General features: G+C 40.0%; 1 protein-coding gene across 1 annotated transcript; it reads left to right on the top strand.

Annotated features, from left to right (window-relative positions):
* The first annotated feature begins 13,843 nt into the window (after positions 1-13,843).
* Positions 13,844-16,957, top strand: LOC131237082 (basic endochitinase-like). The gene is made up of 3 exons (XM_058234730.1): positions 13,844-14,306; positions 14,460-14,613; positions 16,449-16,957. Exons 1-3 carry the CDS (start codon positions 13,871-13,873, stop codon positions 16,846-16,848), a joined length of 990 nt encoding a protein of 329 aa, XP_058090713.1. The 5' UTR covers positions 13,844-13,870; the 3' UTR covers positions 16,849-16,957.
* Positions 16,958-17,437: the final 480 nt, after the last annotated feature.

Below are 17,437 nucleotides of genomic sequence, written 5' to 3'. Positions count from 1 at the left end.
TACCCTGTTTCATTCCCTTACTGTGGAATCAAGTAGGTAACGCCCGTGTACGAGAGGTACGGGGTGTTATAGGGCCATAGAGTTACCAAACGAACGTTGTCCGTTTAAACCAGCTCGGGCAAGAAAGTTGGAGAAAATTCTCCTTTTCGGGAGATGTTGGGTCAGACTCGATTTGATCGCATCTATGATCTGGTGCACAACGGGTGCACTCTCACTGTGGCACACACATAGCCCATGATGGGGTCCACAATGATGCTGGATAAAATCCACTCCATCCATTCGATTTGGAGGTCCTGGTCAAGGTCCTTGACCAAGATCCAGTCAAATCTGAGGCTCAGGTGGGCCATATTTGTTGACATATTGCCTTTGAGTGCCTATCATTGTTGACTTGATGACTATTTGTGGTCCAATCCTACGATCAAAATCGTCCATCCAATTGGTGAGCTAATTAGAGCCACTATTTATTTCAGATTAATGTTATCTTACATGTATGAGCCACATAACGTTTGCCCTTTTGTGTTTTATTACAGATTTATGTCAATTGGAAGGTTAAATCGTCTCTAGATTTGAAACTAAGGTTTCCTATGGATTCCTAATCAACTCTAAAGAGAATTTAATGGTTGGTTAGGTGTTGATTAGTTAGTTTATATGTTTTGATAACTAAGGTATTAAGAACACAATAAACAGTGGATCTTTTGATCTGGAGTCTAATGTTATAATGAACAGTTTGGTCGGCTTATTGAGAAGGTTAAAACTCTAAAATAATCCTCTATTGTGGTGTGATGGTCCATCTTGAAAATCGACAGATGGATGCATTGATACGTGGTCCTAAATCACTCACAAGGGTCAGACTTAGGCTACATGATGTGAATGTTCACACTAATCAAGTTTGTGTTTATGCTTGGTGAGGTCTCCATGCTAACACCCGAGTACTAAAAGTACGGGGTGTTACAACATTACAACTAGGCTTGATGTTATGTGATGAATGCATTGCCCGTTCACAGCGTCAAATCATCTTGGTGTGTGATTTATCCCGCTGCTTCGCAATTGCGACGACATTGCTCATCTTGCCTACTAACTTTGCATGTTCTGAAGCAGCTTGGGAGTCCCGATATACCTTTAGATTCAACGTACTTGCTTGAAGGCATTGCTATTACAAACATAATCAAAGATCAATACAAGTAGCAAAAATATTAATTAATAGAAAAAAAACATATTAGCGATAATCCGAAGTAAACATTTACCGTAAAATACGTGGGACGGAACTTGTAAACCTGGGGATATGCAATTGAAATGTTAGACTGCCTTTCCTCTAGGAATTCAACATATTTGTCAATAGCCTAATCCATAGAATAATATGATTCAACAATAATCGAATATAAGATATAAATATATGAAAGTTAATGTATATAGACACTCAGTTACAAATGCTTACCATGCTATTAACCCATGCATCATCTACCCATATAGAATTGAACCATAAAGTTGTTCTCGTCTCCTTATTTGCTTCATAGTAGTTCTCTAATTCTTTCAGTTCATCCGTTGATAGCATCTTGAATAGATCCATCAATAGATGAAATGATATTGGAGATGTAGGAAAGTTTATAGCTTCCTTAGGTCAGCTCACCATGTTAGGGGTTATATTGATCGAAGACAGAGACAAGAATGGAGAAACCATATAACAGGACAGCTTCATTTCCTTTTTAGTTCTCCTTACATAAACGGGAGGAGAAACGGGTGCTTCATCCAATAGGGTAAGCTCAACCATACTATACGATTGTACCTCCAACTCTCTATTTCCCTGTTCTTTCTCTTCCATATCCTCTACAATCCCATTTTTCTTCAATTCCTCATCCTCCTCCCTTAAAAACTGCCCCCTATGTGTATAGAAATCTTCCTTCTCCTTCTTCAAGTCCTCCCTCTCCTTTGCTAAAATTTCAGTCTCTCTCAATAACTCACACATTCGCCTATTTAACTCCTCTTTCTCTAAAAAAAAAAAGTCATTCTCCTTCTTCAACTGCGCTCTCTTATTCAGATCTTCTCTCTCCATCTTCAACACTTCCTTCTCTTTCAATAACGCCTCCCTTTCATCAAGCCTCTCTTCTCTCTTTCTCAACTCTTCCTTCTCTTTCCTTAGCTCATCCCTCTCCTTCTTCAACTCCTCTCTCTCCTTCTTTGACTCATCTCTCTCAACCCTAAATTCATCCATCAAAAGAGCTGGCTTCACAATATCCCCCCCCCCCCCCCCTCGATCCCTTTCCCTGTACACCTTTTTCATCACTTTCCGTTGATCCCTCCTCATCCTCGTCATCATTCTTGTTATCCTCATCCTCATCCTGGGTTTCAATGACCTACAAAATGTATCAATGGAGATATAAGAGTCGAGATACTTTTATCATGACATTGGGTTTACCGAACGGTGAATTAAACAACTAAAAATTTAATTAAATGTTCATAATATCTCACCTGAAAACTATCACGGACCAAGTGAACGGCGTCCGTTTCCCATTCTTGTGGGGTGGGTTCCAAGTTCTTTATTAATATAGTCTATAAAAGCACCTAGACTGATGTTAATATGCAGAGTGTAAGTGTTAAATTAAGCAATGTAAATGGTGGAGAAATACATATACTTATAGCTTCACTATAAAAAATTACATGTATTTTGTTGTGCCTCCAACCCTTCCAGCCTCGATATTGAATGAAGCGTGGAATTTGCGAGGGAACATATGAAATAACACACTCTCGTAGGGCCGATAATCTCTCTACAGCCCATATTTGTTATAATAAGATTGCGTGAGGTTAAAAATCCACAATTGAATATAATCATGTAGAATAAAGAAAGAGTTCTTACCTGCAAAGGAAAGACAACCATATACATTGTAGCGAACCGCACCTGATGCCATCACAGAAACTGCAACCCCTTGCAACATTGTGTTGTAAGCCAAACTACCCCAAGGATAGCTATAGAAATCCTATATAGAGTCTACTAGGTACATATAATCTATATTACATATAGTTTTCAATTCTGTTCCCCTAACAAAACACTCTACACACATAAGTAGGGCAACCTTCATGACATCCTCGTGCTTATTGGTGTCAATTAATTTTTTAAACATATCTAATAAATGCTTCTTAAAAACTGTATATTTTTTGAAGTATTTGTCCATTAATGTACTCTTGATGGGATGTTTTTTTAGTATTGTAAGCTCCCTAGTCTTAAACCCCGTTATGAGGGCGAAGCCCATCTATGTGAATTGCAACCATGTCCCCCGTATATTAAATATAAGATCACCTTTATATCTTATAAGAATAAGGTGAAATAGAGCCCTTATAAATTGAAAGGATGAGAGGTGTAATGAGAAGGAAAATGGGGATTGCTTAAACAAACTTAGCCGAGTATCATGCTTATCTAATCCACCCTCCACCATGTCGAACCACCATTTCAATGAACACTTAGAGGATGGGTATGGGAATTGAGAACAAGAATCGTCACATACAAACATGTAATGGAAAATATATCAAAAATAAAGCTCATTACATACTTAATGAATCATAAAGCAAAAAATTAAACATAGTTGCAATTAATCAATCAAGATCTTGATGAATTTGAGAGAGCTTCAACATAAATCGAATAAGACTGGAGTGAAATTAAGAGAGGCAAGCATGAATTTGATCGAGGCAAACTAGAAGTTCAACGAGGCAAGCTGGTAATTAAGGGAGGCAAACTAGAAATTGTGCGAGGGAAACATGAAATTGAGCGAGCCAAACCAAAAATTCAACGAGGGAAACATGAAATCGAGCAAGGGGAGTTTGAAATTGAGTGAGGTAAACTAAAAATAGAGTGAGGCAAAGTAGAAAATGAGTGAGGGAAACATGAAATTCAGGGAGGCAAGGTGAAATTTAGCGAGGCAACCTAAAATATTGAGTGAGGCAAGGTGAAATTGAGTGAGGTAACCTAGAATTTGAGCGAGGCGACCAAGAAATTGAGCGAGGAAAAGTAGAAATTGAGCGAGGGAACTTAAAAAGTAAGCGAGGAAAAGTAGAAATTGAGCGAGGTAACCTAGAAATTGAGCGAGGTAACCTAGAAATTCAGCGAGGCAATAGAGAAATTGAGCGAGGCAATCTAGAAATTGAGCGAGGGAACCTCAAAATTGAGCGAGGCAACCTAGAAATAAAGCAAGGCAACCTAGAAATTTAGCAAGGCAACCTAGAAATTGAGCGAGGCAATGAAAAAATTAAGCGAGGCTACCAAAAAATTGAGTGAGGCAACTAAGAAATTGAGCGAGGCAACCTAGAAATTCAGCAAGGCAACCTAAAAATTACGCAAGGCAACGTAAAAATTGAGCAAGGTAATGTATAAATTGAGTAAGGCAACCTAGAAATTCGGCGAGGCAACGTAGAAATTGCACGAGGTAACATAGAAATTGAGCGAGGCAAGCTATAAATTGAGTGAGGGAACCTATAAATTGAGCAAGGCAACCTAGAAATTCAATGATGTAACATAGAAATTGAGCGAGACAATCTAGAAATTGAGCGAGGCAACGTAGAAATTGAGCAAGGCAATCTAGAATTTGAGCGAGGGAACCTAGATATTAAGCTAGGCAACCTAGAAATTGAGCGAGGGGACTTAGAAATTCAGCGAGGCAACCTAGGAATTGAGCGAGGCAAACTAGAAATTGAGTAAGGGAAACAAGAAATTGAGCGAGGCAATGTGAAAATTGAGCAAGGCTGTGACACCCCATACTTTTAGTACTCAAGTGTTACCATGTAGATTAATTTAATATAAATACCAAAAAAAATTATATATATATAATGAAACCTAAATATATACACTATAAAATGTATATACCTTGTAAATATTTAAAATTTTATGCTAAAATGATATATATGTATTTAATGTATATAAGATATTATGAAAATAATATTATATTAAATGGACATAATGAATAATAATTTCACAACATAAAATCAAATTATAAATAATAAGGTAGCATTAAATATCTTTTATAAGTATGTATGCAAAAATCATTAGATACTTTTATATAATTGTATATTATTTAACAATATTATTAAATACAAATATAATTTTAATCAAATACGATATTCTACAATCTTCAATTCATTTATATGTATAATATGATATTGTATATTATGAATTATATGTTAATGAATGTGTGATCCATAGCATGTATATAGTAGTATGTTAATATTACAACTATATTTATACATATGTATGAAATTTTAAATATATTGTAATTATAAGTAATATACAAAAATAATAAAAATTATATTAATATTAGTATCGGTTAGTAATATATGATGAAAGCCTTACAAATGGCCCATTAGGATCTTTTAACCGTTGACGTCCAACTTCAAAATCATCTGACCACTAGATTGATGAGAAACCATCATACGACTACAAATCACATTGTGGGCCCCACCTAGTCTCTTCATCGGCTTGATCTTTGATCAGAGGGTATGATAGGGCCTACCTAGCAAAATAGACGATGTGAATTTATCACAAACATCATGGTGGACCCCATACGTGGTGTGAGTGCACCTAGTGCACCTGTACCCGCCGTGCACCGGGCGTGCCTGTTCGGTCAAACTCCCTTGACTCGCAACTTTCTTAAATAAGAGAGGATTCTCTCTCCCGCCAGCACCCTGACGAACGGACGGACAATGTCTATTGGGACGTGTTGTGGCCCATCATTACCAACCGTTTCACAGATCAGAACCGTCCATCATGTCCGGGGCTTGGGCCCCACCAAAACCTAGCTCATCTCGCGTGTTGGAGTGCAAGTGCATGAGCACAATCTCTGATGCAAACGAGTCCTACAAACACAACCTTTCAAAAATAGCAACCTGCTGTTGTTGCCAGGTTGGCAATCCACGTGAAGCCGGATCCACCCATCCTAGCCGTCCCTCTACTAAAACATCTCAGCCACCCATTTGCTTAGGGTGTCCCAAGAAAAACCAGGCCAGTTTTGGTTTCTACCCACCATTCGGGGAAGCTGTTTCTACCAGATCGAATCGGGTTCGTCCATTGCTCATTCGATGGTGCTGAGGGAGCTTAGGTTAAGGTATAAGATAAGGAGAATCGGACAGCAAGGCCTCTCCTCCTTGTTATTGCGTCTACCCAAGAAAAACCTGGCCGAGAGCTTCCAAGTCCGAACCCACTAGCCAATTCTCTCCCAAGCTTCAAAACCCCTGTTCCACAAGCTCCCTAGCAAGCGTGCAGACCTTCCCTAGTTGTTGGATTAGAGAAAGAGGCAATGCATGATGATTCGCAATTAATGGTAACTCATCTTCCTCACCGCTCCAAACCGAGCCAGATTTGGTTCGAGGCCATTTTCGGACTCTCAACGACTGGTGGTGCCCATGGTGTAAAGAAAGAAAAAGAGAGATGAGTAGTAGGGAGAAAGAAGTAGTGAGAGAGAGAGAAGAGAATGAGGGAGTGCGTTAGTGCAACCGTTGCACTCAGGCCGAGCCCGAGTCAGGCCAGGATGGACGGTCATTACTGGGTGTTTCCAGCAAGCAGGAGAGAAAGAAGAAGAATATGAGAAAGATGGAGAGAAAGGTAGAGAGAAAGAAGAGAAGAAAAAGAAGAAGGAAAGGAAGAAGAGAGTAAGGTTGGTGCAGTAGAATCCGAGTCATACTACTCGTCCCTGGGTTGGCTGAACTCATGCCACTGAGTCTAGCAGACATTACTGGACCCTTTTCCCAGGTAGAAGAAAATGAAGAGAGAGCGAGGAGATGAAACGAAGGAGAAATAGTGGACAGGGCATTGCTGCTAAGTTGACTCAGCCTGAGTTGGGTTGGATTTGGGCTATCTAGACATTTGGGTATAGCCAGCAGGGAAGAAAAGAAAAGAGAAGAAGGATGTAGGAGGAGGAGAGTTGTTGGTGGCCGCTGAGATGACCCGGCTAAATCGAAGTTGAATCAACTGAGTCGACTAAGGTGAGTCCACCTTCTCCTTCCTGATTTGGAATTTGTTTCGGTTTCTATTATCAATGCTAGCCTCATTATCATCAATAGGATTGCTAATACTAAGCATGGTTAACCGTTAGCAAATTACCTATACTAAGTTATTACATATAAATCACAATGGTTAAACATAAGTGTTTTAGTCTTCACCCAAAAAAATTATTATTGGTGGTTATGATCATCATCATTAAATAATATTATCATGGGATTAGTATAATTTTATTACTATGTTATTAGGTGTTAGTCATTATTATATTATGGTTAGTAAAACTCTTATTATTGCTTGTATTATTTAAGAGATTATTAGTCACTATAATGGTAGTAGGTAATGTTGGTATATTTGTTAATGTCGGTCATTTAATGCTTATATTATGACTATTACTTCATTCATGGTACAAAAATAAATAATAATAATTATAATTAGAGTACAAATCCTAAAATATAAGCCTAGTATTAAACTATAGGATAAAATCCTAGGCCTAAGTAACCAAAACCCTAGATCCTACATTAAAACCCTAAGATAAATAATTTAAACCCTAGGCAATGATCTTGAACCCTAGAACTTGAATCTAATTGTATAAGATTCATGATTTGTGTTAGGGTTCGACCCTAAGGGCGCACGTACCTCCTAGCAATGGCGAAGGCGGTTCAAAAAATAAGGTGATAATTCTTCCCCCTGAGCTTTCCATTTTCTCATTAGCTTAAGTTATAGTTTTACTTTAAATTTATAAATGATATCTCCATTCTATAACCACATCTGTTAATTGTTGGAATTGACTTGCTACATCACATGCTTAATATTTATCCTGTATATTTAATTCATGTTATTGGATTACTTGTGAATTGCTTCTAAAACTTAAACTGGTACATCAGTGGGAAACCCTCACTTATAAATGTACACCTATACTTGGGATGTAACCTGACTGGTTGTGATTGTAATGGTCCTTCGGCTTAGTGGTTATTGAGTGGTGGTCTAAATGGATCATTGATGTCGGCCTACCATTTAGGGTTGTTGTATCTAAGTGGTTTTCAAGGATGGTATTTTATCGCATGGTTGATAATTGCCCTAAGTGGCTTAGTTTTGAAATTCGCCCAGGTGGCTTTATTTTGGTATTTGCCCTATATGAGTTCGATGTTTTATTTTGTGTAACCATGCGATAATAAGCCCCGTAAACTGAACATGATTGGCCATTAGCTGATTGGGTTCCATTAAACATCTTAAGGTGGTAGCCTCATGAGCTAAGGATGGTGGAATGTGACACTATGCCTAAGCTGTTGGCCTACGCTGGGCTCTGAGCTCCCTGTAGTGATCTTTGAGCTTTTAAACCTACTGGTTGTACAGATTAATAATGGTTAGGCTAATCATGCATTTATAGCATTCGAGCGATGACGGGTGGCTAATTGTGGATGTTGTAGCACGTGCCTAATAGGATTTAGTTGGGGTATCATTTCGCTAGCTCTCAAACCATCGACTATTGACCCACTTTTGGTGAGTTTGGCACTACACATGTACTATGTACTTTCGCTAGTGACCGACCACATTGCATGGGCTTTTCCCAAAAGCTAACTATATGAGCATCCTCAGTTGATGTGCACTCATACGTCCATGCATTTAATAAGATTGCATCATATATTGTTTTGTATGCTTTGTATGTTTTATAACTATACTTACCTAATATGGCGGTGTGTGATCTTGAGGGGAATTCACACTGAGTTGGCTACTCATCCATCAAATATACAACCATATAAGTAGTGCGGGAGGGTAGGGAGGCTTAAGTGGTATGAAGGTTCAGACTAATTAGGAGCCGTCATGATAGTCAAGGATGCGTGGTTGTACATGTTGAGGAAGCTGCGCGATCTTGCGGCTTTCATTTATATATATTTTCTTTATATTTTTCATGTATATAAATCTTGTAATTGTTAACGTTGAGACATTGGTTTGTATAAATCATTATGGACGACCTCTTGAACATTCTAAATATAAATGCAAATTTCTCTTTCAGTTGACTTGTTCATTTTACCCTCATCTGCTTACTCTGATAAAGAAATACACACACACACACACACACACACACACACACACACACTTGAATTTGACCATCCTTTAAGGTTAACATTCGGGTTTTCGGGATACGAGTCATATACTCGATTCTTGAAAAGTCGGGGCATTACAAAGGCAAGCTAAAAATTGAGCGAGGAAAGTTGAAAATTGAGTGAGGCAACCTAGAAATTGAGCAAGGGAAACATGAATTTGAGTGAGGCAAGCTTGAAATTGAGTGAGGTTAACTTGAAATTCAACGAGGCTAACATGAAATTCAGCGAGGCTAACATGAATTGGAATGAACTTTAAATGAAATTGAACTAGCCTAACAATTTGCTCTTTGGTGAATTTGACCAGCAGTTAATGAAATTGACCAAGCTTTACATGAAATTCAATTTCTCTTCGGTGAAATTGACCGAGCAGTTAATGAAATTGACCGAGTGGTTCAAAAAAATTTCTGTTACATAACACGAATCCGTGGAAGTTCCCCATCATATTTTTATGATATCTCTATCAAATTTATAAATTGCTCAGGGAATTTCACCAATTATGAACCAGGAATGTCGGCGACGATTCGAGCATATTATCGAGAAGTAGGTCAAATGGACCAAAACCTCTCACAAATTGGATTTACAGTTTGCTCAATACGCTCTCATCGTACTGAGTGAACTGAGTTGGGCCCGCCTTGAATGTATATGGACTATCCACGACGTTCATCCGCTTTTCCATCTAATTAAAGTAAGGGTTTGAGCCCAAAATGGTAGCATATCGAAATATCAAGTAGATTATACCACATGAAGCAATGGTTCCACCGTAGAAACCTTGTTATGCCCCACAATGATGTTCTATTTGTAATCCATCATGTTCATAGGATGATTTTTACATGAATGAACCAAAAAGAAAGATGCGAGCTTCATCCAGCAGTTCAATGGCCCACAAAAAATTTACACCGTTTAGGGAAATAGACTACATTATACCTATGGTGCGTGCTTTCTTCCGTGGATGGACTGTTCAAAAAAAATGGAGAAAATGCAGATGCATGGAGAGGGTGGGATCCGGTGAGAGGATGGTACAATCCAAGCAACGGATTTTCATGCAGAAAAAGGATTTTTCATCTCTTTTTTGTTCCGAATTGGAGCGAGGAAAGGGAGTGAAAGGAAGAGAATGGCAGTCAAAAGGATGGGTATTTTCGTCCTCAAATTCGCTGTCCGTACATGCAAGGTCTATGATGAGAAGTTAAGTTTCAGATGCTTAATAAAAGATATAAAAGACACTGGATGAAAGGTAGCGTCTACCGTGGTAATTTTCTCACGGAGCTTTGGCTTAACCAGGCACTCTAAAACAGAGTTTACACCCAACTTATTTCCCCACGTGTACAAAGTTAAGCTGCAAGGATCGAAACCATCTCCCCAACAACCTTCACTCTCGTTAACGTCCATGTGTCATGACCCTACAGTGAAATGTCGCGAACCGAATCTCACTCACTCATCGGAGACAAAATTCAGCACGTGCAGTACACGATATAATTCAAAACTCTCTCTCACTTACTAATTGAAACCTTTTAATGAAGTTTTCAAACCCTACTGTTTTCTACAAAGTTGCTCACTTGCGTTTTGAAATTTATTTATTGTTGGGCTCACATCCTAAAAGGACCTGGGACGCTGACGGACGGAATGGATGTCACACGGACATGACAGCAGCCCAAAAGAGGATTGGTTTACCCGGAAACGGATTGGCTACTCCCTGGTCGGTGTTCTGTGGGCCTCACCATGATGTACGTGTTTCATCCATGCTGTCTATCTATTTTTACAGATTATTTTATGGTCTGAGACAAAAAATGAGGTATATCCAAATTTCAACTGGACCACGTTATAGAAAATAGTGTTGAATGAACTTTGGCTATTAAAAACTTTTTAGGGGCATGAAAGTTTTGGATCAAGCTGATCTTTGTTTTTCTCCCTTCATCTGATCTTTATAACCTAATCAACAGATTGGATGTCAAATAAACAGTGTAGCAGGCCTTAAGAGGATTTAAATGGTGGATATCCAATCATTATTATTTTCCTGTTGTGTGGTTCACCTGATATTTATATCCCTCTAACTTTTGGGATAAAGTCCTAAAATGATATGTAAAATGGATGAACGGAATAATGAAATACGTAAATAATGGTGGGCCATACAGCACCGACCACCGGCCACGGGCCGGTGGCGGGGGAGTAGCCAAGCCGTCCGTTTCCGGCTTGCTGACTTCTTGATTGATTGGAAGATGGACCCATTATGAATCCCCGCAGCTCAGCTCTTTAATAACACGTGGGTTATGGTAGCATAACAAGTGGATTATGGAGGTTGTTGTACACGGAGAGACGGACGGGAGTTGCGTGTAACCGCCGTGAAACACAGCCTGAGTAAACCGGAAAGGGATTGCTACTTCCCTGCCACCGGCCCCGTGGCTGGCGATCCACAAGCCGCGGTATACTGCTTGTGGGTACGTGTCACAGGAAGAGCAGCGCTGACGCTCCTCGAACTCCAAGTTGTCCAAACGGTTCAAAGGAAATCAAAGTTATATGGGCCATGCAATGATGTATTTATCATATCCACATCGTTCATACATTTGGCAAGATCATTTTAGATCTTGATCTCAAAATTGAGTCATAACCAAAGCTCAAGTGGACGACACCACAAATAGAAGTGGAATAATGATTCTCACCGTTAAAACATTTATAGGGTCACTGTGACGTTTATTTTCCATTCAATCTCCTCATAAGGTCATACGGAAAGGGTTTGATGAAGAGGAAAAAAAAATTATATTGATACCAAATTTCTGTATCCCGAAAGGGCTTAGATGGTAGACGTTCAACCCGACTGCCTCTTTCACTGTGGTCTACTTGATATTTATATCTATCTTATTTTAGCGCTCAAGCATTAATACCGAGCTCTCCGAGTGGACAGACGGTATGGAAATAACTCATACCTCATTATGGGACCACAGGACTTGGTGACCTCAACACACCAGCTACATCGGTGGTGTGTTGTACACCAGCTAATCCGCCTCGAAATCGGATTGCCTACTGAGTTACTCAGTATTCTCATCGTACCGAGTAAACTCAGTTGGGCCCACCTTGAATGTATGTGGTCTATCCACGCCGTCCATCCGTTTTTCCATCAAATTTAAGGGGTTGATCCCAAAATTAAAGCATATCCAAAGATCAAGTGGATCATACCACAGGAAACAATGACGATAATGATTTCCACGGTTGAAACCTTACTAGGCCCCACAGTGATGTTTATTTGTCATCTAACCTGTTCATAAGATCATATAGACATGGATGAAGGGATAAAAACAAATATGATCTTGATCCAAAATTTATGTAGCCCCCAAGAAATTTTCAACGGTAGACGTTAAATTCAATTGTTTCCTATGGTGTGGTTCATTTGAAAATTTTATATGATACATTTTTAAAATCAACCTCTCAAATTATCGTTTTAAATGGATGTACGGAGTGGATAAGATATATAAATAATGGTGGACCTCACAAAGTTTACTCAGTATATGGTAGTTACTCACTCCGCAATCGCGGACGCGGATTGTTGCTGACAGCGTCAGTAGCGAGGTGGCTACTGACAGTACTATGTGGGCCCCATCATGATGTATGTATCCTATCCGTGCCTTTCATTCATTTTTTAAAACTATTTTATGACATGATCCCAGAAGTGAGGCAGATCGAAATCCTATGTGGAGCACAGCATATAAAAGATTTGATTAAACACTCATCATTAAAACTTCTTAAGAGCCACATAAGTTTTGGATTAAGCTGATATTTGAGTTTTCTCTTCATCCATGTGTGCGTGACCTAATCAACAGTTTGGATGACAAAATAACATTACAGTGACCCTTAGAAAATTTTTAATGGTGGGCATTCAATGGCCACAGTTTTCTTATGGTGTGGTCCACTATAAATTTGGATCTCCCTCATATTCGGGCTCGTGATTTATAATGATCTTAAAAAATAAATGGACGGCTTTGATAAAACACGTATATATCATAGGGGCTCACAGACGATTGTAAGTAGCCACCTACCTATTGACGCTGTCGGCATGCAATCCACGTCCAGCAATCCCTATCTCATTAACGTACACGTGTCATGATCCCGGGAAGCCGATTGTCGTAGTTAGTAACTCACTACAATTAGCGTGCTGAGTAAACTCCGTGAGGTTCACCATGATTCATGTATTTTAGCCGCTCCGTCCACCCATTTTATCAAATAATTTCAGGGGTTGATCCCAAAAATGAATCACATACAATGTTCAAATGGACCACACCACAGGATCCAGTTGAATTGAACATCTACCGTTGAAAAATTTTCAGGGCCCAAAGAAGTTTTGGATCAAGCTTATATTTGTGTTTTCTCTTCATCCATATTTGTATGATCTTATGAACAGGTTGGATGACAAATAAACATCACTGTGGGGCCTAGAAAGGTTTCAACGGTGGAAATGATTATACCCAAATATACCATCATGGGACCCATGTAACTTTGATCTCCTTTGAACCCTTCGTATAACTCGTAGATGAAGGAGCGTCAGCACTCGTCTTCCCACACGTACACCAGCCAATCCCTTCCATCTCATTAATGTCCACGTGTCTTGGTCCCCTAATGAAATCACGTGAACCGATTCTCATTCGCTCATCAAAAGATAAAATTCAGCACAAAATTCAGCACATGAGCAACACATGATTTAATTCAAAAACCTCTCTCTCTCTCTCTCGCCTGCCTATATTCAAATGCCTATAAATAGGCAATTCCCATCTCATTCAACTCAAGCAATCCCATTACTGAAAAAATGAGGACTTGTGCCTTGATTTTCCTCACCTTGGCTTCCTTGCTAGGAGCCTTTGCAGAGCAATGTGGGAAGCAGGCTAATGGAGCCTTATGCCCTGGAGGCCTTTGCTGCAGTAAGTATGGTTGGCGTGGCAGCAACGCCGTCTACTGCGGTAAAGGTTGTCAGAGCCAATGTCTCACGCCACCTCCAACTATTCCAACTCCTCTACCCTCTCTAGGCAGTGGTGAGGACCTTAGCTCCCTCATCCCTCAGTCTCTCTTTGAAGAGATGCTTCTGCACCGAAACGATGCGGCATGTCCAGCCAATGGCTTCTATACTTACGACGCTTTCATATCTGCGGCAAGTGCCTTCCCTGACTTTGGGGCGGTTGGTGATACGGAGATACAAAAAAGGGAGATTGCGGCTTTCTTAACACAAACCTCCCATGAAACAACTGGTAGATTTAAATACTTATGCAGGGTCATCTTCCGATTATTTTGTGTAGGACCTTATGATATCTGTTACGATATTAAAAGCTGGTTGGAAGGAGCCTTTTGTTCTTCAAATGAACACAAAAATTATGACCTGATTGATTAATTTTTACTTGTAGGGGGATGGGCTACTGCACCTGATGGGCCATATGCTTGGGGATATTGCTTTAATAGGGAAATTGGCGAACCTAGTGGTTACTGTGTCGAAAATGTTCAATGGCCTTGCGTTTCTGGTCAGAGTTACTATGGTCGAGGACCTATCCAAATTTCATAGTGAGTATATCATCTACCTTGTTTACAGCTATTTTTTGTTTTAGCCCATTGAACCAATTCATTCCTATGTTTATCAATGTTTGTCAAGGAAGCGGATTGACTACTGACACTGCCAGTAGTGTGTAGCTGCTGTGAGCCCCGCCATGATTCATGGGTTTTATCCACTCAATCCATTCATTTTTTCAGGATCAATTTATGGCATGTGGTTAAAGGTGACGCAGATCCAAATCTCAGGTGGACCACACCACAAGAAAGAGTGATGATTCAACACTCACCATTAAAAACTTCTTGGGGCTAGAAAAGTTTTGGATTAATCTTATTTTTGTATCTTCCCTTCATTAGGATCTGTGTAACCAAATCAACAGGTTCGATGGAAAATAAACATTATAGTGGGCCATAGGAAGTTTTTAATAGTGTGTATTTCATTGCCCCTGTTTTCCCGTGGTTTGGTCTATTTTGGATGTGCCTTATTTTTTTTCATGCATGTCCTAAATTAATCTGACAAAATGATTGTACAGCATTGATAAAACAAAAACATCATCGTGGCTGATTATAAAGGTTCATAGAGCACCGACCTGCAGCCAACTTGCTGCTTGCAGCGTCAACCAGCAATCTGCATTCGTTTGTTGCGTCCCTGAGATGGATAGTGACGAATGGGTACATTTTACTCATGCTAGATTTTTTTATTATTATTATTTATATTATATTTAATTCTCAATCATCTCAGAGAGTGGGCACAAACTCGGCAACTCTGACTTTTGAGACTTTTATTACTTAATTGGGCATTCAAACTCTAAGCGGATCCACCTAAGATTTGGATCTGCTTCATTTTTGGGATCATGCCATAAGATGATTTTTCAAAACGGACGGACGGTGTGGATGTAAGATAAATGCATTGAGGTGGGCCCACAGTCAGAGATCCACCAAAGCTGCGCCACAAGAATCAGACCATGGCAGTGTCGTATTTCCGCAGGACAAATAGTTTTGGTGCTGCAAGTTGTTGCTGTAAATCAAGTTGCCCTAATCATGGGAGGCTTATTGTCAAAACTCACTAATTATCCAAACTTTGTTATTTTTCTATCATGGAGGCACGGGAAATGGCCATACGTTGAGGAGAAGTACTGGTGTTCAAAATGATAAGGAGAGAGTTTGTGACCATGGACGCACGCACTTGACTTCCCAGTAGAGCTGGGCATTCAGTCGAGTCAGACCAAGTTACGGCTGGCCTGAATCGATTCAGTTTTGAAATAGACCTCAATCCGGTTTTGAAATAGGCATGACCCAAACTCGAACTGGCTTGGTACTGAGTCCAACATGCTTGAGCTGATCTGAGTCTGGGTCTGACCTGGACTAATACGAGTCTGACCCTGTAATAAGTACCGAGTCGGGTTGAGTTGGCACCAAGTTAAGTTGGGTGCAGCAGGTATTCTCGAGCTAAAATCACCACTCAAAGCATAGATTCACTTGCCAGAATGGCAGCTTCTCCATCAGCTACACGGTATCTAAGATCTGAATCGTTATATATATATATATATATATATATATATATATATATATATATATGAATCGAGTTTTAGATCGAGTCGAGTAAGTACTAAGTTGGATTTCGGGTTGAGTCAAGTTGAGTTACTGGGTGACTCGAACTCGACTCAGTTTGACTTTTGATTGGACGACATCACTCGATTTGGATTGACTCACCCACTTGGTTTGGATCAAGTTGGATATGAACGAGTCGGCCTATGCCCAGCAACCTTTCTTTTATAATTAATTAATTTTATTTTTTTTCTTTTGAATATCCAACTTTTACTAAGGTAATCTAATATCTGATGTCCCAGCAACTACAACTATGGACCGGCTGGAGACGCCCTTGGCTATGACCTCCTCAGCAACCCGGATCTGGTTGCCACTGACCCAGTCATTTCATTCCAAACTGCCTTCTGGTTTTGGATGACCCCACAAGCCCCAAAACCGTCATGCCACGACGTTATCACCGGCGGATGGACACCTTCAGCTTCCGACACAGCTGCTGGTCGGGTCCCAGGATTAGGCGTCATCACCAACATCATCAATGGAGGACTCGAATGCGGCCATGGCACTGACAGTAGGGTGGAAGACCGAATTGGGTTCTACAAGCGGTACTGTGACTTATTAGGAGTGAGCTATGGCGAGAACCTCGACTGCAACAACCAAAGCCCGTTCGGCGTTACAATGGAGTACTATAGCTCAATGAAATGAACTACTATATCTGATTAGGATGTGCATCTAATGCAATAAATCTCTATATGTAACCTATGAGATTCCTCTTAGCATGAATAAAACCATCCTATCTATGAACCTTCGGCAACTTTACCACTCTATGACCCATTTGCTTTGCGTACGCCATCAACCGGGACATACCATAGGAAACAGTGGGAGTGCCGCAAACTCCAATTTTCTGGGTGGGGCCCACTGTGGTGTCTGCGTGTGTATACCATCCAATCCTTGCAATGGGTGTTCGATGGTGATCGGTCATGGTATCCATAGCGTTGATTTTTTATATTTTATTTTTTTCCGGCCAAATCCTAATTTTGTTTTGCTTCTCACGCTCGTCGAGCCTGATCGGCTCAACTCTTTTTCCTGCCCCCCTGGCCTCTCACATATCCGGGTCTTGATTTGTCGTGGTGGAGCATGGTATGAACAAGGACCAGACAAGCTAAGACAAGCTATGACTACCGGCTTAGCTACGGCTATTAAGGCAGCTAGGAAGAAAGGACCTGCTGTGAAATCACAGGATCAATTTTGTTTGATTAATTAAACGAAACCAAAATATTTGAAAGTGATGCAG

The sequence above is a fragment of the Magnolia sinica genome, chromosome 2, assembly GCF_029962835.1.
Source record: "Magnolia sinica isolate HGM2019 chromosome 2, MsV1, whole genome shotgun sequence".
NCBI classification, from domain to species: domain Eukaryota; kingdom Viridiplantae; phylum Streptophyta; class Magnoliopsida; order Magnoliales; family Magnoliaceae; genus Magnolia; species Magnolia sinica.
The sequence above is the reverse complement of the archived record's forward strand: the minus strand, read 5'-3'. Positions and strand labels throughout refer to the sequence as shown.